The sequence below is a fragment of the Anolis sagrei genome, chromosome 1, assembly GCF_037176765.1.
Source record: "Anolis sagrei isolate rAnoSag1 chromosome 1, rAnoSag1.mat, whole genome shotgun sequence".
Lineage (NCBI taxonomy): Eukaryota > Metazoa > Chordata > Lepidosauria > Squamata > Dactyloidae > Anolis > Anolis sagrei.
Window position 1 is genome coordinate 89,899,791 of NC_090021.1, and position 25,084 is coordinate 89,924,874.

General features: G+C 42.6%; 2 protein-coding genes across 2 annotated transcripts; one reads left to right on the forward strand and one right to left on the reverse strand.

The window, feature by feature from the left end:
- The first annotated feature begins 2,111 nt into the window (after positions 1-2,111).
- On the forward strand, positions 2,112-14,208 carry ZUP1 (zinc finger containing ubiquitin peptidase 1). Its single transcript, XM_060753229.2, has 9 exons — positions 2,112-2,269; positions 5,185-5,295; positions 6,195-6,304; positions 7,363-7,531; positions 9,338-9,526; positions 11,008-11,176; positions 11,668-11,819; positions 13,729-13,946; positions 14,038-14,208. Exons 1-9 carry the CDS (start codon positions 2,188-2,190, stop codon positions 14,083-14,085), a joined length of 1,248 nt encoding a protein of 415 aa, XP_060609212.2. The 5' UTR covers positions 2,112-2,187; the 3' UTR covers positions 14,086-14,208.
- Positions 14,209-22,278: 8,070 nt separating this feature from the next.
- Positions 22,279-24,514, reverse strand: DHRS1 (dehydrogenase/reductase 1). Its single transcript, XM_060753227.2, has one exon. It carries the CDS (start codon positions 24,497-24,499, stop codon positions 23,336-23,338), a length of 1,164 nt encoding a protein of 387 aa, XP_060609210.2. The 5' UTR covers positions 24,500-24,514; the 3' UTR covers positions 22,279-23,335.
- Positions 24,515-25,084: the final 570 nt, after the last annotated feature.

Genomic DNA, 25,084 nt, shown 5'->3' on the forward strand with positions numbered 1-25,084 from the left:
TAACCTCTGAGGATGCCTGCCACAGATGCAGGCGAAACATCAGGAGAGAATGCTTCTAGAACATGGCCATATAGCCCGAAACACCTACAACAACCCAGTGATTCCGGCCATGGAGGCCTTCAACAATACAATAAACAGTATTAAAAGATTCAGTTCAAACCATTTCAAAATATTTTATGCATATTCAATGCTAAAACCACAGCACCACTATTATTATTTCACTTATTTATAATCTACTCAAAAAGGTAAAAAAAACCCCCAAAAAACAGGCAAAGGCTAACTTCTGCAGTCCAGTGTTTTGGACTTTAACTCCCACAATTCCTAACAGCCAACCAGCCAGGCTTTGAAGCTTCAAGGTCATTAAATGCTAATCAAGGTGGCCAATTGCAACATTCACAACTGTCTCCAGCAGACAAGAGTTCTTTCTCCCACCCTGAACATTCCACAGATATATAAACCACACTTGCCTAGTTTCTTTTGAGAACGCTTGCCATAGATGTGGATGAAACGTCAGGAGAGAATGCTTCTGGAACATGGCCACATAGCCTGGAAAATCTCACAGCGACCCAGTGATCTGAACATGAAAGCCTTTGACAACACACTAACTCACACTCCCTGTATATGGGTGCATTCTACACTATATAATGAAGGCAGTTTGGCAGTACTTTAACTACCATGGCTATGAAATCGTGAAAGTTAGTTTGTTGAGGCACTCTTTGGCAGAGAGGGCTAACGTCCTTGCAAAGTGACAACTTGCAGGACTCCAAAACATTGGACCATGGTATTTACTTACTTTACTTAGGCAATCCCTTGTTGTCTGAGTAGGATATCTTCCAGGATCAGTATACTGGTGGTGGGTCTGTAGGTGACTATGGAGCCCTATTCTTGATCCGCTCGGTCTCCTGCAGTGAGGGCATCAGTTTCCAGGTGGGAGGCGGTTCCGGTCGGGGTTGGCTTGACGGGCCTTCCTCTTGGTATGTTTCTCTCTTTCGCCCTCCATTTGTGCCTCTTCAAATTCTGCAGCACTGCTGGTCACAGCTGACCTCCAGCTGGAGCGCTCAAGGGCCAGGGCTTCACAGTTCTCAGTGTCTATGCCAGTTTTGCCCATCTTTAAATCTCTTTTCCTGTCCACCAACATTCCGTTTTCTGTTCGTGAGTTCGGAGTAGAGCAACTGCTTTGGGAGACGGTGGTTGGGCATCCGAACAACGTGGCCGGTCCAGCAGAGTTGAAGGTGGAGGAGCATCCCTTCAATGTTGATGGTCTTTGCTTCTTCCAGCACGCTGACATTTGTCCGCTTGTCTACCCAAGTGATGTGCAGGATTTTCCAGAGGCAGCGCTGATGGAATCGTTCCAGGAGTTGCATGTGATGTCTGTAGACAGTCCATGTCTCGCAGGCATACAGCAGGGTTGGGAGGACAATAGCTTTATAAACAAGCACCTTGGTATCCCTACGGATGTCCCAGTCCTCAAACACTTTCTGCTTCATTCAGGAAAAGAGCTGCACTCACAGAGCTCAGGCGGTGTTGAATTTCAGTGTCAATGTTGACTTTTGTGGAGAGGTGGCTACCAAGGTAGCAGAAATGATCAACATTTTCTAAAACATTTAAAGTGGTGCCAAACAGCATTATAACTAGTGTAGATGCTCGGTGACACCTCTGCTGCTTTGTGGTACATAAGCACTGTATAAATTTACCTTTAGGCTAGGTCTAGAAAGGTACATATGAAACATAAGTGAATTTCATTTTTAGACATGGGATTCATTTCCAGAATTTCTAATTATGAACATATAAGCAAAAATAGTTATTCCAAAAATCCAGAACACTTTGGGTCACAAGCTTTTCGGATAAGAAATACCCAGCTTGTACTCTTAAAGTCCCTGAAGAGGAAACTTCTTCCAATGAAGAACGCTATCAGGTGTTGGTAAGAGAAACCGGAAGGTGCTTGTCGTATTTTGAACTACGGAGGGAACGCAGGGACAAATAGGAAAGAATAGCATTGAGTTCCCTTTTTCTAGTGTCACGGGAGAAAGCAGAAGGGAGCACGCATGCGCAGTGGTCCCCGCTGGCCTGTATATAGGTTTCACTTCTTTCCGCCCGCTCTCCAGTTTGAGTTCTCAGAGTTGCGCATGCGCGGTGAGTGGGAGCCGGGTGCCTGGTCTTCAAGCGGAGGGCGTGCAGCGGAGGGAGATGGAGCGGGCGGCCTGCAGGGACCGGAAGGGAGCCCCCCGCCTTCTCGCCGCCGGCGCCCGCCCCTCCCCTCCGGCCTGTGGTGAGTGAGTGACAAGAAGACTCTCCCCCCAGATACACACGCCTTAGGCGCATCCCCACGTGACGCCAGACCTGCGACTCCCTCAGGTTGGGCGAGGAGGGTAGACTACTCAGGCGTTGCAGAAAGACTCCCCTTGACAAGTCTGTAGGCCAGGCATGGGCAAACTTGGGCCCTCCAGCTGTTTTTGGACTTGAGCTCCTACAATTCCTAGAAAGGAGGGGAAAGGAAGGGGCCTGAGCAGGCATGTAGCCGGGGGGGGGGGGGGGCTTGAGGGGCTTCAGCCCCCCCCCCCCCCCGAAATTCTCATGGTGGTTCGCGAACAGGCCTTATTGGTGCATTATTTAAACTGTTATGTTTATTCATATCATGATCTGATCACTATACTTAATATATCCCATATGCATGGGGGTATTGGGGTAATGATACAAAAGGTTTTCTAGGCTAGACCCTCTTTCACGCAGACTCAGCTCCCCCCGAACCCCCCCCCCCCCCGAAACGAAATCCTGGCTACGGGCCTGGGTCTGAGGGTTTCAGGAATTGTGGGAGTTGGAGTCCAAAACACCTAGTTTGCCCATTCCTGCTCTAGGTGCATCTCCATTTAGAATTAACACAGTTTGATGCCACTTTAACTGCCATAACTCATGGCTATGGAATCCTGGTAGCTGTAATTTAATGAGGCACCAGCATTCATCGCCAGAGAAAGATAAAGGCCTGGCCAAACTTAACTCCCAGGATTCCATAGCATTGAGCCAGAGCAAGACACCAAACAGCATTCATTCTCCAGAGTAGATGCACACTTGTATGAGTGTCTTGTGGAAAATCAGCTGCACTGCTAAAATCCTTGCCTTGCAATCTGTAAGGCAATGGTTCTCAACCTGTGCGTCCCCAGATGTTTTGGCTTTCAACTCCCAGAAATCCTAACAGTTGGTAAACTGGCTGGGATTTCTGCGAGTTGTAGGTCAAAATACCAGGAAACCACTGGTTGAGAAACACTGCTGTAAGGGAACTGTCCCATCATCTTAAGTCCCCCTCTACTGCTGCCATTTCCCCACATATACATACACACACATATTCATACCCATTTTACACATACACATATACTTACCTATATATATATATACACACGTGTATACATATATGCATACACATATACCTGTATACACACATATATACGTACACATGTATACACACATTCACGTATACACATATGCATACACATATGCCTATTATATATACACACACTCATGGAGAGAAGACAGCCCTTGTGGTTGTTAACTGCTTTATGACAACTTATGGACACCTCATGAATGCAAGACCGACAAACCACCCAATCTTAGATCTTGCAGACTCAGATCTAAGGCCCACCTTAGATCTTGCAGACTCAGAGCTGTGGTTTCCTTGATGAAGTCCATGTATCTGGAATGCGGCCTTCCTCTTTTCCACATTCATTGTTACTATGTTCCTTCAAGTTATTTCCAACTTATGGCGACCCTAATGGGTTTTCTGGGTCACGTTGGTGCAGCGGGTTAAACTGCTAAGCTGCTGAACTGCTGACCGGAAGGTTGGCGGTTCGAATCCATGGGACAGGATGAGCTCCCGTTGTAAGCCCCCACTTCTGTCAATCTAGCAGTTCAAAAATATGCGAATGTGAGTAGATCAATAGGTAACCAACGGTGCTCCATGCACCACATGACCTTGAAGGCGTCTACGGACAATGCTGGCTCTTCAGCTTAGAAATGGAGATGAGCACTACCCTCAACTAGAGTTGGACTCAATTAGACTTCATGTCAAGGGGAAACCTTGACCTTTATTCAGGGGGTTTCTGGTGTTAAGAGAGAGACTCATCTAAAAGATGTTGAGGTTTCCAAGGTGGAGCAGAAATTGAACTCTGGTCTGCAAACTCATAGCCCAGTACTCATACCACTATACCACACTGCCTCTCACCTTTTGTCTTTCCAAGCATTATTGTATTTTCTAGCAAGTCATTATCTCCCCATGATATGGCAAAGTTTGACAGTCTCCATTTAGGCATCTTGACTTCAGGCTTCATTTGCTCTAGAACCCATTTACTGGTCTTTTTAGCAGTCCACAGTATCTGAAGACCTCTTCTTCTGCACCACATTTAAAGTAAGTGGTTATCTTCCTATCAGCTTTCTTCACTGTCCAGCTTTCACAACCATACATACTCATAGAATTTGGAAATACAATGGCATGGACGATTTTATAAATACCACCCCATTTCGTCTTTGATTTTCAATTCCTGAGTAAGACAATTCTAATGATCTTACTCAGAATTTCTCATTCCTATCTACTTTAGCTTGTTCACCCCAAGTATTGCATTGTTTACACCCTCCATTTTTAGAATGTTACCATCTCTAGCTTTCCCTTCTCACAGTCATTGTTCCCATATGTGTTTATAGCTTCGGACTTTCCTTTAGCTTCTGAGTACATCAAGGGCTGAAAGTCCTTTTGGCTTGAGCCCATTTGAATCATTAGCCACAACAGTACACATAGTTGTCCTCAGCTGCATTACATTCTCTCAGACTCAGAAGTCGGAGTCTCAGCCTAAAAAGAAGGCAAAGGCAATCCCCATCTGACCAAATCTTGCCAAAACAGTCTCCTGCTAAGTTCCCATAAGTCAGAAACTACTTGAAGGCACAAAAGGCCATTCCTTTTTGTGTCGTTATAGTTAAAATTAATTGATTTGTAAAAATAATAATAGTATAACAGGGTCTTCCAACAAAAATAGATGAGATGCATATAATTTCGACAGAAGCATTTCTTTGTGAGAGAACTCCATTCAGGTTTTTTTTCAGTCAGTGCTAAATAATATGATGCGGTCATGTAGGTATGTGATGGGGGACCGTTGAATGATAGATCTTATAATTTATCCTGAATACTTTCCCTTCATACAGAAAATGGTCAGCAGCTTTATGAATGCCCAATATGTCAGCTCATTTGCACAGATTACCCAGTTCTACAGGAACACGTTGAACTCCATTTGGAGGAATGCAGCTTTTTAGAAGGTAAGGATTTGTTAAAAGGTAATGTTTCTTTTTCTACTGATTGAAAATGTTTGTTAGGATTGACAAGTATATGCTTTCTTGATTTTTTCACTGTCATGCCAAACAAAGAGAAAAGTCTTCATGTAATTATAATAACAATCATCATATTTATATGCCGCCTTTCTCACTAAAGGGACCCAAAGCGGTTCACAACATCAAAGCACATTGAATCTAAAATGTAATTGTTGTTGTGTACCTTCAATTTGTTTCAGATTTAAGGTGATTCTTAGTCACAAGTTTAGGGAAGGGGGCAGGAAAATGACGTTGGAGGCTTAGTTTGGGGACCCCCGGTTTAAAATATTTGTTGTAGGAGGTACCCAGGAGTGAAAAGCTGAATATCCTAAAATAGGTTGCTAATGAGTCTAATGAGTGAGAAACCTCAGCTCTGACCCCAAAAAGGAGAGAAATCTGCAGTTCTTTGAATTAGCATGATATGTGCTGTTTATTCCTGAGTAAACATGAATTTGATTATACTGCATACTTAGAACAGTTCAATTTACTGAGATGTGTTGGAATATTTGGGGGATAATTTGATGTATCTAACATGGCCCCCTGGTAGTGCAGCAGGTTAAACCGCTGAGCTGCTAAACTTGCTGACGGTTTGAATCCGGGAAGTGGGGTGAGCTCCTGCTGTTAGGCCCTGTTTCTGCTAACCTGGCAGTTTGAAAACATGCAAATGTGAGTAGATTGATAGGTACCCGCTTCTGCGGGAATATAACGGCACTCCATGCAGTCGTGACCTTCAAGGTGTCTAGAGACAACACCGGCTTTTCGGCTTAGAAATGGAGGCTTTACCTTTATCTTAACATTTTCCAAGGTGGTGAATTGTTTCTATTTTTTGTAATGTGGCTTAACCATAGGAAGAAACTTGGGTGACTTGGAATTGGCACAGCAGCTGCAGTACGAGGAAGACAGGCAAAGAAAAGAAGAAACAACGAGACAAGAAAGAGAAGAGTTTCAAAAGCTACAGGTAAGGTATTGGTGATCTTACAGTACACATTTCTGCCATTGTACTTTATTGATGCATTTAGATCAGGGGTCCTCAAACTAAGGCCCGGTGGCCGGATAAGGCCCTCCAAGGTAATTTACCCGGCCCTCACTCAGGGTCTACCTAAGTCTGAAACGACTTGAAAGCACGAAACAACAACAACAATCCTATCTCATCAGCCAAAGCAGGCCCACACTTCCTATAATAAGTTTATATTTGTTAAAATTGTTCTTCATTTTAATTATTGTATTGTTTTTAAGTGGTTTTTGCACTAAAAATAAGATATGTGCAGTGTGCATAGGAATTCATTCATTTTTTTTCAAATTATAATCCGGCCCTCCAACAGTTTGAGGGACTGTGACCTGGTCCTCTGTTTTAAAAGTTTGAGGATCCCTGATTTAGATAAAAATCACATAAAATATATAGTAAATGTGCACACTTGTATGCATACAGAAGTAGTTTTGTTTAGCATTTAATATGAACGGATTGAGCAGAGAGACTTTTTCCTTTTATCAAGACCTATTTTATAAACTGCTGTACTGCAGTTTCGTTTCTTCAGCATTTCATCAGTGGCAGTTCTTCTTGCTGTATACTTGTTTATATGCACAAGGCTAAATTGATTGCAATCAAACATCCTGTTTGGTTTCATTTAATGCACATAAGTATTTCCTGTCCCATTTATCTGTGTACAGCTGTTATGCTCAATTCCTGCTGCTGACTCTTCAGGAAATGATAGTAAGTTCTCCATTCGCAACCCTCCCACATTTCCCACTGTCTCTCCCCCCCCCCCCTCCGCCCCGCCTTTTCACCAAAGAGTCATTACAGCTTTTGCCCACAAGGTGGAATCACTACACAATACCTCTGGATGCACCCAAGTCTTCCTTTTTGAGCAATGGACTACTCAGCCTAGTAAAGTGCCATCCACTGGGTAATAGTAATTCTATGATTACAACCAATAGCCCAGATAAAGTATTTGGTTACTTCTACTGCTTTTGATAACGTTTGCCTTTAGTCTCAAGCTTTGCGTTTCTCTTTGACAGAAACAATATGGTTTGGATGGCTCTGGGGGATACAAGCAGCAGTCACTAAAGAACATGGAAAAGGATGTAGCTTTGGGAAGAATGCAACCATCTGAATATCACGTGAAGAAAGTTGATATGATGGAATCTTTGGCTTTGGGCATTGATGATGGAAAGACAAGGACTTCAGGTCAATAACTATAACATGGATTTACTCAAAGGCCAAAATGAGATGTCTAAAAAAAATTATGGTTCAATGTGAGATGGACAGCTGTTGGTGTTATGGGGTCACATTGTTCTCCAGGGTGCATAGAAGGCTGTATAAATCCCTAAAATATTTAATTTCCTCTTCACCCTTACTTGATCATTCATTAATCTGCTCTAGTTGCAGATTCCTTGCAACTACAATGGGGTGAATTGCAGTCTGCCAGAGGTTATTGCATAACAACTCTGGTCAGCCTTCACAGTTTGTTGTGATGGGAGTTCCACTTTCAGATTTGGCGCTTTCTGACAGCACCAAATCTTCATTTTATAACTGAAGCAAAGAATCCTGAGACCTGACAATAGGTCCACACACAGACCTGTCAGTCCCGTGAAATGGTCCCTCGCCATTTTCACAGTGGATCAAGATGGAGGGTGGGTGTAATACATCTGACGAAAGTGCTTTTTATTTTAATTCACTCCCAATTTATGCTGGACCTCATATACGCTGATGTGACTATCTTAATGTCAACACAAGCAGATTTGCATGTGTGCATATGAGGTCCAGCATATAATGGAGTGACTTAAAAAAACACTTGTGTTGGATCTCTCTCTTCCCCCAATTGTCAATTCAAGCTCTCTTTAATATTATAAAGTTGAAAAGAAAGACTTTAAGAGAATTCTAATTACTTTCTTATTCTGCTTCCTTTGAGCCACTTGCGTGTTTGTGGCTCCATGTTTTGACAGCTTAGTCAGCTGTTTCAGGCTTTTAAAAAGCACACGTGCACTGGAGCAGTCCACACAGGGGGAATGAAGCACATTTTTAGCGTGACTGCAAGGCTATACAGTCATGCAAAGGTGCACATTTTCATGTGGAATCAGGTTTTAAGTGCACCTTTTTAACATTTGTTTTTCAGCTGTTAACCCGATTCCACCCGCACTTTGGCTAAACATTGTTTAGCTCCCCCCCCCCCCCCCAATTTATTTTTTATTTAGTTACCATATTTATACCTCGCCTTTCTTACCCTGGAGGGGACTCAAGGCGGTTTTACAACAGGCAGCAGTTTGATGCCATACATGCATGTATCAAATAAACAATTACAATTAAAACCAAATTATCAAACATCAATTAAAATCACGTCATCCAAAACATAATCCATGGCCATTCCATTTGTCAATCATATTAATTTATGGTGTCTTATTGCACTGCTCCAATTATTTGTCAAAAGCTTGGTCCCAAAGCCATGTCTTAATTTTTTCCTGAAGGTCAGGAGAGAAGGGGTTGATCAGATTTCATTGGGGAGGGGTTTCCACAGAAGTAACCTGGTTACTTATGGGTTTTTGGCCAAGTAGAAGGGCTCCCAGTCTTATTTGGAGCAAATCCCGGGACTATTTGCTCAAAGTATTGAAATGCACTCATAGCTGAGGAGTGCTCTCGTGTCTCCCAAGTTAATGTCTTAACAAGTTATCCAGTAAATTACGCTGGCTCTGTGTTCCCTCCAGAATTGGAGGAATTTCTTGCTGCTTAGAATATTTGTTCCATTCCCCTTCATCATGTAATCCAGGCATCCTCAAACTATGGCCCTCCAGCTGTTTGGGCCTTCAACTTCCAGAATTCCTGACAATTGAACTAGCTTGTTAGGGCTTCTGGGAGTTGGAGGGCCAAACAGCTGGAGGGCCACAGTTTGAGGATGCCTAATGTAAGCTGTGTGACGACTATTGTATTATAACCAGTATCTCTCTCTTCTCCCCCCACCCCCCCCACCCCTTCCTCCACTTTCTTTTCAAATTCTAGGAATTATTGAAGCATTATCCCAGTACTACCAGAATGAATGTAAAGACATAAAACATGTGTGGCTTTCCGCAGGAGTGGATCACTTCCACTTTTGTTCTGGAGACAAAGGCTGGGGTTGTGGTTACAGGAATTTTCAAATGTTGCTTTCTTCTCTCTTGAGAAACAGTGTCTATAAAGACTGCTTAAAAGGTTTGTATTTTAAAGCACTGCACTGCCAGTGTCACATTTGCCAGATTAAAGAATTATTGATAATGTACTCTGTTGGCATATACTACAGTCTCATCTTTATCTTTGTGTAATGTGATCTGAATAATAAGCAGATTTAAAGCAAGGTTCAATTGACTAGCTTTGTTAATTCATAAGTGATACGATATTAGTGAACCAAACTTAAGGTAACAATAGAGTAGTACTATTGCACCTCAAGGGCTAACTTGACAGTCATTCAGGACAGTTAACGATCTACTTTTTCTAAGCTTGTGATGATAAAAGATAAGGTTTATGACTCCATGATTTGGGAGGGAGGAATGGAAGGAAGTGGTAGAGCAGTGGTTCTCAACCTGTGGGTCCCCAGGTGTTTTGGCCTACAACTCCCAGAAATCCCAGCCAGTTTATCAGCTGTTAGGATTTCTGGAAGTTGAAGGCCAAAACATCTGGGGACCCACAGATTGAGAACCACTGGTAGAGGGAGAGAATTTTTTTTTAAAAAATTACAATACCTCTATTGAAAGAAAGAACTAGAGAAGACAGAAAACGCCTGTGCTGAGCTGTGTCGCTTCAGGCTGCCAGCAGATGCTCATATGTACAAGTTCCCCAACAAACACACCTAGTTTTCTGTGGGAAGAAAGTAACCATAGATTGTAGAACCAGTTTTGCTAGAACATGGCTTTCAAATTTGTGTGATGAAACATTGCATGAACATTATATGTACCATTTTGATGTGTAAATTGTCCAATTAGTCCATTTCACCCAGGGCTGTGTACTCTGGCTTCAATCTCATTAATAAAATGACACAGGCCATTTTTTGTGCCTGCAGTGAGGTGTGGGGGACAGTGATTTTTTTATTATTTTTGTTTGCTGTGGTTCGTGGCTGAAATTAAACTGCACTGTGCCAAGCATGATGGCTACTATGCTTTTTATCAATAGAAATATTTGTACAGCTTCAAGATTGACAATTACAGTCTTAACATAAATTACTTGAGTGCCAGTCTCATTAGATTCAATGACACCGATGTCTGAATAGATATTTGTAGGACAACAGCGTTATTCAATACTTCCAGGGTAGGTGCACACTTCTTTTCTTGGAATATGTTTCCTCTTACATGATAGAAAGAGTCTTCCCTCCTCCCATCCGTCTCTGCCCAAATGCAGCTTTTCTAAATTACCAATAATTAGTTTTCTGTTGCTTTCAGTTCTTATAACAACTTGATTCAAGGCAAGGGGTTTAGAAACATTTGATGATTCGTTAATGGCATCTATAAGAATGACACTGTTCAGTCCTTTTGAGCCACTTCAGGCTTGATCATAGTATGAAAAATTAATGATTGCAGCTTGTTGCCTCCAGGACAACTGCCACAATTCAGATCTCAGTGATGGCTGTTGATCCTTCAAAGCTATGCTTCACAAATGTGTCCATTGCCCCCCTCTCTTTTTTTGTTTGTTTTTGTTTTTAGAGAACTCATCCATACCTTGTATTCCAAAAATTCAGTCATTGATTGAAGAAGCCTGGAAGGAAGGTTTTGATCCGCAAGGAGCTTCTCATTTCAACGGCAGATTACATGGTACTAGGGCATGGATAGGAGCATGTGAAATTTATTCCCTGTTAACTTCTCTAAGGCTAAAGTAAGTGTGTTATTTTAAGGGAAATGAGTTTCTGGAAACCTCCTTGTTCCTATTCTTGTAATCTTTTATTTCACAACAAAGAAAATGAAAAATCATAGCTTTATACATGTTCGGCTGTTCTGCATGTGAAGAATAGCTGCTACTGGCAATAGCAAAATTTTCACTTGTGAATCCATTTTTTCTTTTCAAGAACTACATTTTAATTCAAGGTTGGTAAGAATAATTAAACTCATAAAAGCAATTTAACAAAAATATTAGAACAAGTGGAAAAACTGTTCTCAAATGTAACTTCAAGAGACAAGATTGCCTGTATTTAGAGGCAGTCTTAGAGGCACCAAGGCCACAAGCTAAGAGAAGGTTTTCTTTGACTATAAACAAATGAGAAATGGCTCTCGTGGGTTATGTATTTGAGATATTATCAAAATTAGCAACCTAAGGCACACCTAGATTGCTTTAAAATAAATTAAAAATCTCCATGAACCATCTTACAGGTCTCAAATCATTGACTTTCACCAGCCAACTGGCCCTTCAGGAACGCATCCTCGTTTGCTTGAGTGGGTATTGAATTATTATTCTTCAGAAAAGGAGAACAATGCAAAAGTAGTGTGTTCCTCCCGGCCACCTATCTACCTCCAGCACCAAGGTTGGTTTCAGCTTCCCACTTCGTTCTTTTATTAAACATACCTGGATGTAAGATTAAATTCCTGATCTATATCCATTTCCTTGTTATGTACCATATGAGTTCATATATCATTACAGAGGTGGGGAAGAACCTATAATCCTTTGATGTGGTTAAAGGCATTAATGAATGAATCCTTGTTTTGGGATTCCCCATCAAGCAGTTGTGTCTGCTGCTCTCTTATTTCAATAAGAGCCTCTAAAACTTAGTTTGACCTTTAGTGAAGCCATGTATCCAGTTAACAACAGAACATGTTATGTTGTTGAAAGTAGCTTAATGTGTCCACTTCTGAAAACAGATCCTGTAAGAATGAAAGCCGTGTAATTGTGATTATAGTAGTACAGGCATGTAGCCGGTGGTCCGCGAGAAGGCCTTACTGGTACATTATTTAAACTGTTATGTTTATTCATATCATGATCTGATCACCATGCTTAATATTTCCCATATGCATGGGATTTCCATATTTACCATATTTATATAATATAAATATTATATTTATATTCTCAGCCCCGAGGGGACTCAAGATGGCCTTACAACAGGGAACAATTGGGTGCCATACATACAATTGTCAAGTAAACAATTACAATTAAAAACTAAACAATTAAAACATGAATTATTAAAACATCAATTAAATTAAAACATCCGTTATAATCATGCTATACAAAACATAATCCAGGGTTGTTCCATTTTTTAGCAGGATCATCTTTTAAGGAAACAACTAACTATGTGTCGATTTTTACTCAGTATATCCATATCATGTTTTTCTTGTAAGTGTTCTAAATACAGGCAGACCCCAAATTACTTACATCCAATTTACATATGACTCATAGTTACAGCTAGGGGTGAGACAACAGAAAGTGAGAGAAATCTCATCCTAGGAAGGGAAATTCACTCCTGAAAGAGTTGTCATGGGGAAAAGGTGTCTCCACTGAAGCTCTATCATCCATTCTTGTTTCCACAACAAGCCAGTTTTTTAAAAATCCAATTATCACAGGGACAGAAAGTGAGGCGAAATCTTCTGAACAAGGGTACAAACAGCAAAACAAGGACCACAGGAGTGTTAACCCTCCCCTGTGTTATCAAAAGTTAAAGATATAAATACACACACACACACACATACATTTATATGGCTGGAGTTAGACTTTAAAATGTTAACGTTTATATTAATGTTTTTAACTCCATGTTTTAATGTTGTTACATTGTAATGATCTAATTGATAGTTATATGTTTTGGGGGCATTAAATTTTGACACAATATGTTGGAAACAGTTTTGAGTCCCCTGTGAAGGAAATAAGTGAAGGAAATAAATCAATAAATAATAAAAAGTATGTATCCTGACTTACATACAAATTCAATTTAAGAACAAACCTACTGAGCTGACCTTGTTCGTAACTTGGGACTGCCTGTACATGCATGCATCTGTCTGTCTGTCTGTCTGTCTGTCTATCTATCTAACATCTTCTGGGCAATATAATTTTTGCAATAAATGCTTTTTGTTATGTTTTCTGTGTGGGGCAGCAGACGAATAATGCAAAATTATCTTGTAGTAGTATGCTCCTGTATGCTCCTGTTCCTTGTTGTTAAAAAGTGATAAAATCTGGCAAAGAGGGCAGAAGGCAAGAACCATCTGCTGGAGGAGAGTAGTTATGCATAGAATATGAATTTCAAACACTTTTAGAAACTAGTGTAGTTGGATAGGATATATAACTTCATGCTTCCCACTCACAAAGTATTGCATCACCTTCACTACCAGAATAACGTGTCATGTTGAACCTGATGTCTGTGCAACATTTTAGGGCTTCATTAAGAGATTTATAGTTAAAGCACCATATAAAAATGAATGCATCCTCTGACACAATTTGTTTCCTCTTAGGCCACAGTCGTACTATTATTGGAATAGAAGAAAGGAAGAACAAGAGCTTGTGTCTACTAATATTTGATCCTGGCTCCCCCTCACAAGAAATGCAAAAACTCTTAAAAGGCATTGATGGGAACAATCTCAGATGGCTTCGAAGATTTGTAGGAAGTTTAAAACATAAACAGTATCAAATAGTAGCCATAGATGGCGTGCTGTCATTGGAGGAGAAAACTGTAAGTATGCTAGAAAAGAAGCTCCTAACTAAATGGTGTGAGGAAATATAATAATGCTCCATTCTAACTCTTCTTACTGTCCATTCATAAGGCTCGCAGGAAGGCTTCACAAGTTTTCACAGCTCAGAGGATTCCTTGAAACCCCAAAGAATCCCATTGAAGAAAGTTGCAGAAGAGGTTTCTGGACTGTTTACATAGGCTCTTGAGCAATGTACATGCAATCTTTTTAATCATTTCAAAATAAATGTTGGGGGAAAACAAAGTCTCTGAGTGTGATTTCTCTCTGATACTAGATTATGAAGACTAGCGTCTCAGTGCCCCAAATTACCATAATGGGGAATGCAAATTCCAACAATTTGAGGAACGGGTTTTTCAGTTCCTGGGAACTAGTTTAGATCGTGCCAAAGCTACTACTGAACATGTTTTTAAAACATGAACCAAACATATCCTGGTTTAGAACAATACAACAGCTCCTGGAAGCCTTTGAGAATCAAACAATCAACTTCTCCAATAGAAATTTTATTTTCATTGGAAAATTCCCATGGGACAAGTAGATAGCAAAAACTGCAACGGGGGTTGCAAGCAGCGGACAGAAGTATATATGAAAGATAACAGTGCTACGATGCTTTCTTTGTTTCAGAAGGCTGGAGTCTGCTCAGGCTAAAACACTACAAACCTATTAGGGATTTTTCCCCCCCTCTATAACCCAGATATCTACCCCATAATTGAGTCCTACTACATACAAAATAGCTAGAGGTACGAATGTTGTTTTAAATATAGCAATTTTTAAAAATGAAAATGCACTTTAAAGTTATTCTGGCAACAACAACAAAAATGAAAATATCCACTCACAAAACTGAGACATGAGGCCTGAAGATGAGGAATTCTTGGAAATGACACTGTGAGTCACTTTAGGAGTCTTTCTGGTTGAACGGTGGGGTGTAAAAGCTCCAAATCACTTCCCAACCTTTGGTCCTCCAGATGTTTGGGACTTCAGCTCCCTGTATTCCTGACTGTTGGCCAATCTGGTTGGGGTTTCTAGGAGTTAAAAGTGCAAAACACCTGGAAGACTCAAGTTTGGGAACCACTGTTCTAAATAAATAATTGGGACACCAGTTCTTTTTTACCCCAGCAGCTGGAAATGTAGGTAGTTCACAGTTGACTGAAGTCTCATTCTCCTTTCATTTTGTTTTGATAACTAATTTCAATAATCACCAGTTTCATAGCATTCAAGCTGAACTTGTAAACCAGTGGCTCTCAAACCTTCCTAATGCCTTGACCGCTTAATACAGTTCCTCATGTTGTGGTGACCCCCAGCCATAAAATTATTTTCGTTGCTACTTCATAAATGTAATTGTGCTACTGTTATGAATCCTAATGTAAATATCTGATACAGAGGATGTATTTTCATTCACTGGACCAAATTTGGCATAAATACCCGATATGCCCAAATTTAAATACTGGTGGGGTTTATTTATTTGTCGTGTCAGGGCAACCAGTCACTTATATAACATTTCTAACAGAACAAAGCAAACAAACAGACAAAATACAAAATTTGTGAGTTTGGTAGTTGATTAAATGTCCTTTGACCAGTATCTGGCTACTTGGAGTGCTTCTGGTGTTGCTGCAAGAAGGTCCTCCATTGTGCATGTAGCAGGGCTCAGGTTGCAATGCAGTAGGTGGTCAGTGGTTTGCTCCTCTCCACACTCGCATGTCGTGGATTCCACTTTGTAGCCCCATTTCTTGATTGGCTCTGCATCTCGTGGTGCCAGAGCGCAGTCTGTTCAGTGCCTTCCAAGTCGCCCAGTCCTCTGTGTGCCCAGAGGGGAGTCTCTCATTTGGTATCAGCCATTGTTTGAGGTTCTGGGTTTGAGCCTGCCACTTTTGGACTCTCGCTTGCTGAGGTGTTCCAGCGAGTGTCTCTGTAGATCTTAGAAAACTATTTCTAGATTTAAGTCATTGACGTACTGGCTGATACCCAAACAGGGGATGAGCTGGAGATGTCTCTGCCTTGGTCCTTCCACTATTGGCTGCTACTTCCCGCTACTTGTCAGGTGGTGCAATACCGGCTAAGCAGTGTAATTTCTCCAGTGGTTTAGGGTGCAGACACCACAAGATAATGCGGCATGTCTCATTAAGAGCCACCTCCACTGTTTTAGTGTGGCGAGATGTGTTCCACACTGGGCATGCGTACTCAGCAGCAGAGTAGCACAGCGCAAGCACAGATGTCTTCACTGTGTCTGGCTGTGATTCCCAGGTTGTGCCAGTCAGCTTTCGTATGATATTGTTTCTAGCACCCACTTTTTGCTTGATATTCAGGCCATGCATCTTGTAGGTAAGAGCACTGTCCAGAGTGACTCCCAGGTATTTGGGTGCGCTGCAATGCTCCAGTGGGATTCCTTCCCAGGTAATCCTCAGAGCTCAGGATGCTTGTCCTTTCTTAAAGTGGAAGGCACATGTCTGTGTTTTAGATGGGTTGGGGATCAGCTGGTTTTCCCTGTAATAGGCAGTAAGAGCACCTAGAGCTTCGGAAAGCTTCTACTGGTGGGGTGGGATTGGGAGGGGGGGTTGATTTTGTCATTTGGGAGTTCTATTTGTTTTAATGTATATACCAAACTTGGCACAAATAATATGCCCAAATGTGATCACTGGTGGAGTTTGGGGAAAATAGACCTTGACATTTGGGAGTGGTAGTTTCTGGGATTTATAGTTCACCTACATTCAAAGAGCACTCTGAAGCCAGCCCACAATGGATCTGCACCAAACTTGGCACACTACCTACATGGCCAACATTGATTACTGGTGAAGTTTGGGAGGGGGCTGTTTTTGAATTCTGGGAGTTTTAGTTCAACAACACCAAAAAGGATGAGAAGAGCAGGCGGAGAGATCTTCAGCCTTCTCTGCCAAAAGGGTTCCTAAGACCATCAGAAATACGTGTTTTCTGATGATCTTTGGTGACCCCTCTGAAACCCCCCAGGTTGAGAAACTCTGCTGTAAACCAAGAAGGTTGAGGAGTGAGGCATTGTTGTCCTTTGACAGGTAATTGGAACTTTGTCCCCTGCTCTTTGTGATCAGTCCACTGTCAACTTTAATGAGCCACATACATCTTGGGGTACATCTACACTGGAATTAATTCACTTTAATGCACTTTAACTGTCATGACTCATGCTATTGAATTATGGATCATATTTAGTTTTCTTTGCCAAAGAGCAATGGTGCTTGCCAAACTACCACTCACAGGATTCCATAACATTGAGTCATGGCAGTTATAGTAGTGTCAAACTACATTAATTCTATAATGTAGAATATGCACCTTTATTATTTTTTTCCATACAGCAGGCCTATAGGTCTATCTTGGTAAGGGCAGTGCACCAACTATTGCTTTCAGACACTTCTTATAACATAGATTTTTGGGTAAACAAATGCAAAACTGGTTGGTGAGGATGAGCTTTTAGCAACACAACATAGTGTGAATGGGACATTGAAGGGTGTACACTGTTCCTTGACTCTTAGTCTTCATTATGAGATGTACAGACTGGTGTGGATCAAAGCTGATAGGAGTCTGTGTTTGTACTTTTCAGACACAACTGCATTTTTTCCAGGTCCCTCCATCTTGAAAGGAATGCACTATATTCTAATGACACCATTACTGATAGAAAATCCATTTTTCATTTCTTTAGCTCTAGATCATTCTTCCCATCTGCGTTTGTCCTGCTGAATTGCTGATGTGTTTACAAGGAGACATAATCTAATCGCTTAGATACATTCAGAAACTATGTCATCTCCATTTGCTAGCAATAGCAGCTGCTTGAGTGTTTACTGTGGGTAACACTATAATTAAAATTAGATGATGTTTTGCTTTTTGTTAAAATGATAGGCTACATCTCCCTTTTTCTTTTAATACCTGCACTAATAAAAACGAACTTGCTTTCAACTATCCTTGGGAAAGATGCTATTTCAAGTAGCACATCCTATTTCCCTTGGATTGGCCTTTTATGCCCTTAGCCCCAGTCTGTTATTTTGGGCTGGAGGGAGAAGAACATGAAGGGCCTTCTACATATGGCTAAAAAACCAGGAGTAACCAGGTTAGAAAGGTGGGTCGCTAAACGTTTAACCAAAGTGCATGTGAAATCGGAAAGCATGTTAAAAGGGTGTGCTTAAAACTCGATTCTGCCTGAAAAATGTGCATCTTTGCATGGCTGTGTATGCCTGTAGTCATGCAAAACATCCTTTCCTTCCCCCTGTGTGGACTACTCCAGTGCATGTGTGCTTTTTAAAAGCCCATAACAGCAGGTCATCTGATCAAGCTGTCTAAACATGGAGCCACGGTCACACAGGTGGCTCAAGGGAAACACAAGTGGAAAGCAATTAGAAATCTCTGAAAGTCTTTCTTTTAAACTTCTTAATATTAAAGAGAGCTTGAATTAACAATAAGGTGATGAGAGGGAAAGATCTGACAAAAGTTTTTTTTTAAAAAAATCACTTTGTTATGCGCTGGACCTCATATGTGCACATGCAAATCTGCTTGGTTTACATTAAGATATTTGCATGTGTTCATACAAGATCTAGCACATAATTAAGTGATTTTTTAAAATAATAATAATAATTTCTGTTTTTGTTAACTATCTAGTTTACCTATTGCATAGTTTGCTAGGCCTCCATGAAGTTGCTTTGTTTATGGTTGGGCAATGCTGTTTTTAATTGAATATAATAATTGATGTAACCCAAATTTTGTTTTGCGCTCACTCTGCCTCATTTGGAGATCTTTACAATCCAGATTATATCTTCAATTTGTAATTACAACATGTTGGTCCTACTGCTTCTGACTTGTCTTCCACAATCACAGAAAATAAGTTTTTAAAAAAGAAATAAGGCTAAATCCATCTGAAAGTAGCTTTTGTGTCCACTATCAGCATTATATTTGAGAGTTTACTTGCAATGAAAGGGAAAGGGGATAAAGAAACAATATAATGGAAAAGTAGCCCAAGCCAACTGTTGAGTTGCTAAGTTACTATTGCCTGCTTCAAAACAATGTAGGAAAGAGGCTGACTCACAGATGAGCAGGGATGATTCACACACTAGAACTGATATATTTCATGTTATGTAACGAAAAGACAGCAGGGGTCCAAAAAAGGCAAAGCTCTTAGAAAGTTGTATGATATATTGTTATTTGCAAATGCAATATAGCTCAGAGCACTCTGCCAAAAAAGTGCTGCTAAACATGCAATCCCAACTAATACTGTGACCAAAAAACCTAATAAACCCATTACATTCTTGAGCATCTTAAACTGTGTACTGTTACCACTCCACCCTTGGTAGGTAGTTCGGTATTATACACAATGTTATTAAATGGGATTCCTTTATAGGCATGTACAGCCTATCTTTACATTGCAAAATGCTCTGAATGACCTCGTTTTAAGTTATTTCCCTCAGTAAGGCTTTTGATAGAGGTCACTTGCCTTTTTTGTGCCATGTGGAGACTGGGGCCCCTTCCACATAGCTGAATAAAACCCCATATTATCTACTTTGAACTGGAATACATGACAGTGTGGACTCCAATAACACAGTTCAAAGCATTGTAGATTCCAATAACCCAGTCTAACGTGGGATTTTCTGCCTTGATATTCTGGATTATAAGGCTGTGTGGAAGGGTCCTGAGGATCCTTTCAGACATACCGTATATCCCAGGATCTGATCCCAGGTTTTCTGCTTTAAACTGAATTATATGAGTCAGATAATCTGGGATAAATAGAAAACCTGGGATCAGATCCTGGGATATACGGCCTGTCTAGAAGGTCCCTGAGACAAAGTACAATAACATTTTAACTCCAGGATGTCCCAGTCTTTTATGAAGCCACATCTCAGTCCCCACACAGTCAAAAGAGAGTGATCTCTGCTTACGTCAGAGGAGCAACAGAAACATCTGACAGAAAATATATGCCTGAGACCTCAACACCATCTTTTCCTTTATTTGATTTTTAAACATCTTTTGCTGGAGGAAGGAGCTAATGGCACATCAAGTGTTCAATTTTGTTGACCAATAACATAATTGTGCTTTTGTGCATTTTATTTTGATTTGATATATGGCTGACACAGCTACTCCCAAAATGTTAAGAGGACATAATATGCACTGTTTTCAAAATACCTTTCTTATTTAGGAAATAATGATACATGATTGTGTCCATCTTTAGATTCTCTTTCAGACTTTGTTGTTGTTGTTCATTCGTTCAGTCGTCTCCGACTCTTCGTGACCTCATGGACCAGCCCACGCCAGAGCTCCCTGTCGGCCGTTACCACCCCCAGCTCCCTCAAGGTCAGTCCAGTCACTTCAAGGATGCCATCCATCCATCTTGCCCTTGGTCGGCCCCTCTTCCTTTTGCCTTCCACTTTCCCCAGCTTTCAGACTTTAGGGGAGAGATAAGTAGTAAATCTCTTTCAACAGCATTTAAACCTAAATGCAGGTGTTAATCCCAGCTAGAGACCAGTGAAGCAATGGGAACTTGGGAACTCTATACTTGCATAACTTCTTTTATTCATTCAGTCTGTTGGGACTGAGGCCTAAGTTAATTTGTAAAATTTACATAAGATTTCACATTTGTTATTGCAACATTTGCTAGCTAATACTGGAAATGCAAGAGATGCTGAAGTCCAGATCAGTAACAGTAATTGGAGGAACAGAGCTTTATCTTCCATCTTGGCTGAGTGGATCAAAATCCTCTTTTAGCAGTGAACCTGTCTAATGAGTCAAAGACCAGAAGATTAAGACGAAAAAGGAGCCATTCAACAAGGAGACACAGGTGTTGCCTCACAGAGGTTAAACATGAACTAAGCAGCTTTACAGATGATATTACTGTCCTAAACCTTATTAAATGAGATTCTGATCCAGAGCAGGTGAAGAGTTTACTGTCAATCTCACAGGTAAGAATAATCTCATGCTACTAGATGTGCATGCCAACACAGGCTCTCGTGAGTTTCCAATGGAGTTTGGATCTGCATTTGGAAGGGGGTAAGGGTCTGTCTTGGGGTTGTATCTTTAAAGAAGAGATTGAGGCAGTAGGGTGAACCTGCCAGGCCAAATAAATAAATAAATAAATAAAAAACAACAACAAACTTTCCTGTGGCTCCAGAGAGGATTCAAACAAACAAGATTGTACATACAAATAAGGAAATTCCAGTTAAAACTAGGAAAGATTGGCTGATGGTCTAAGCTATTTGGCAGCAGAACATGTTGTCTTGGAAGGTAACAAGTTTCTCTTTCTTGCAGGTGTTAAAATATTGGCCAATAAATGCCTTATGGAATGCTGTAACTATGTACCTTGCACAGGCGGGGCATAGGTTAAGATGACCTTTGAATTCCCTTGTCAGTTCTGATTCTACTTGCCAAAAGGGGCATATCAATTGAAGGGTGTGTATGTGACCTGCTTTGTAATGTTATCTAAAATGTTGCAAAACAAATCTTGAATGCCTGCAGCACCAAGTGTGTCAAAACAGCATAGGGCAGTATAACTTTTGACACCATTTTGAAAGTGCTGAGAACCTAACTGGAACTGGGAAGCTGTCCTGTGATCCAGTTCCATAATTTATTTTTTATTTTATTCTTTCAGCTCCTCCAGAACTCATGAGGGAAGAGCAGGGAAAAACGTTTCAGATTGGCTCTAATTACTTCTTTCACTATGGTTAGTAGCAAGATCATTGTATTAGTAATTTTTTCAGCACCCTGAAATAGCTATGCAACCTAACATGCAGAAACACAAGCACTAGGCTTTGTACAGACATCTGATTGGCCATTACGAGAGAAGAAGGCTGAGTAGGTAGGCTCTTCATCTGATCTAGTACAACTAATGATGTTTCTCTGCTATATTTCAAAATAATATAGCAGAGATGTTGTTCACCGCTTTGAGTGCCTGAGGGCTGAGAAAAGCGGTATATAAATAAATAAAATAAAATAAATAAATAAAATAATAGCCTGGACCATTTAAGTGTTAGGAGCTAAAACTCAGAGGCAACTGCAGTATGTTAACCCTAGCAAAAAGAAGTTGTTTAATTGATGCCACCCCTTTAAGTCACATATGAGATTGAAGTCAGACAGAATTGGGGGTGGGGAGAGGACCACCATCTTTATCATTTCCTTTGCATATAGACATTTTCTGTACAGTTGCCTTAATAGGTCCTATGTTAGGTGCAGGTTATATTAGTGTTTATGCCTTGTATGCAGTGACACTAGCAGGCCCAGGCCAACCACTGGGTGTGTGGGAGGAAGAAGAGAGAGCAAATGGCAGGAAGAGGAGGACTGCGGCATAACAAATTGGACAAAATATTCCCTGACAAAAACTGCCAAAACAAGTCCGTTTAATAGCAAAATAGTGCAACACAGCTTGCTCTGATACATTTTAATGCAGCCAAAGCCTCTAAGAGTTAGATGAATAACTAGATAGAGAATTAAAGTTCCCGTTTCCCAGTCGACATGAAAAAGGGAAATGAAACTATTCAGTTCCTTAAACTTATTTTCCCCGGAAAATCTACAAGCAGTTTTCAAACTTGTCAATTCCATTCTTGCAAATGATTTAAGGTGCTTCCATACTATAGAATCAATACAGTAGTAATACAATGCCCATTCAATACCCCACCACGATATCTCAGCCCATCTGCTGTCTGAAGGGTGGGGGGGCATCGCAAAGGCTCGTCTACTCTATAGGATCAATGTAGCTTGACACCACTTTAACTGCCATGGCTCAACGCTATGGTATCCTGGGAGTTGAATTTTGGTGAGGCACTAGCCCTCTTTGGCAGAGAAGGCAGAAGACCTTACGAATCTACAACTTGTATGATTCCATACCATTGACCCACAGCAATCTGAGTGATGTCAAAGTGCTTTAATCCTATGGTGTGGATACACAATTGGGGAGGGATAAAACACTGCATTGATTAGGAAATGCCAGAAAAGAAATCCTGACCAAAAAAAAGGTCTGCTGCCTATATTGCATACCAGGCATGGACAAACTCTGACCCTCCAGGTGTATTGGACTCCAACTCCCACAATTCCTAACAGTCACTGGGCTGTTCGGAATTCTGGGAGTTGGAGTCCAAAACACCTGGAGGGCCAAAGTTTGCCCATGCCTGTTGCATACAGGACACAGTGATGCATCACTGTCAACCCAACACAGGCATCAGCCCTTCTTTGAAGAGCATTGCCGTGTATACAATACAATCATCAGGTCTTTTTAAAGGAACATCACCACCTTTGCAATACAGGTGCCAGTCCTTTTTTGAAGGACCATCATCACATTTACAATACAGGCCTCAGGCCTTTTTTGGAAGAGCATCATCATGTATACAATACAGACGTCAGTCCTTTTTTGAGGAGCATCACTATGTAAGCAATGTAGGCCTCAGTCTTTTTTTGAGGTTTTCAGATTAGGCGGCTGGATGGGTCGGTAGATGGCAAACTTGCTGGAATAAAGCGCGAGGGCCCACTTTGGGACGGTGAAGAACCCGGGGATGAGGCGGAAAAGGAAGGCCAGCTTGGGCATGGCTTCGGTGAGGAGGGCCCGGATGGAGATGTAGTTGAAGACCTCTTTGCCGTCGACATCCCGGAAGCCGTACTGGCGGGCCAGGTCCGGGCTGAGGAGGACCTTGCCGGAATGACGCATGACGTCGGGGTCGGAGGCCAGGGCCACGATGCACTTCCCGCTCACTTCGGGGGACTCGGCCATGGTGCTCAGCCTCTCCCTCAGGACCTGGTAGAAAGGCTGCGTGCCCTCCTTGGCCTCCTTCTCCAGGATCTCGGTGCGGACCAGGCCCGGCCACAGCGCCACGCAGGCCACGCCGAAGGGCCTCAGCTCGACGGCGCAGTCGGCGGCCATCCTGTCACAGGCGGCTTTGCCCACGCCGTAAGGCACGTCGAACATGTAGCGCATCCCACCAGGCGAGGAGATGACGACGATGAGGCCCTTCCCGGCGGGCACCATGAGGCGGGCGGCGTAGACGGCGCAGAGGTAGTGGCCCCTCAGCCCGGCGTTGTTGACCTGGTCCCAGAGAGTGGTGGCGCTCTCCCAGAAAGGCAGGCCCATCTCCCCGGCGATGGCGGTCACCCCGGAGAAGGCGTTGTTGACCAGCACGTCCAGCCGGCCCGCCTGCTCGGCCCGCACGCGCTCGAACAGCGCCGCCACCTCCTCCTCGCGCGAGGAGTCGCACACCGCCGCCACGCACTTCCCGCCGCGGGACCGGGCCTCGGCCGCCGCCCGCTCCAGCGCCTCCCGGCCCCGCGCCGTGATGTACACCGTGGCGCCGGCGGCGCACAGCTGCAGCGCGATGCCCTTCCCGATGCCCCGCGAGGCGCCCGTCACCACGCAGACGTGGCCCGACAGCGGACGCGCCTCAGACGCCATCTCTGCACCTCTGCGCCCTCCCTCCTTGGCCACCGGCTTATATGCTTCTGCCAGAGGCGGAGCCGCGCGCGCCCTTCTGGCCCCACAGGCGCCGGCCGGCCCTGCCCACCGCCGCCGCCAAGGCTTCGGGAGGGAGCCGGGCCAAGCACGAGCAGGCACGCGCATGCGCGCCACGCGGCTAATGGCTCGACGTAGCCTCCAACAGCCTGGCCAAGCAGCTGTGTTGCCAAGCAGCAGCAATCTCACGCATGCGCACAACACAACCTGTCAACCGTCAGCTCCTTCATTTAGGAGGGGGCAAATGCGCGCATGCTCATAATACTCTGTCAACTCCCCGCTCCTTGCTTTAGGAGGGAGCCCTGCCGCACAATACGCAACACCAGGCCTGGGCAAACTTCGTCCCTCCTCCAGGTGTTTTGGACTTTAACTCCCACAATTCCTAACAGCCGGTAGGCTGTTAGGAATTGTGGGAGTTGAAGTCCAAAACACTTGGAGGAGGGACGAAGTTTGCCCAGGCCTGCACTCCACTGTGAGCTGTCCGCTCGAGTAGAGGCAAACGCGCGCATGCGCACAACACTTGCTTTGGAGCCTTGCAGCAGGAGTCAACGCACGCAGGATCCTATCTCATCTATGTGCCAGTAATTTAGCCTCGTGGTGCATCCAGGCATGTAGCCAGGGGGGGGGCTCGGGGGGCTTCAGCCCCCCCCGAAATTCTCATGGTGGTTCGCGAAAAGGCCTTACTGGTGCATT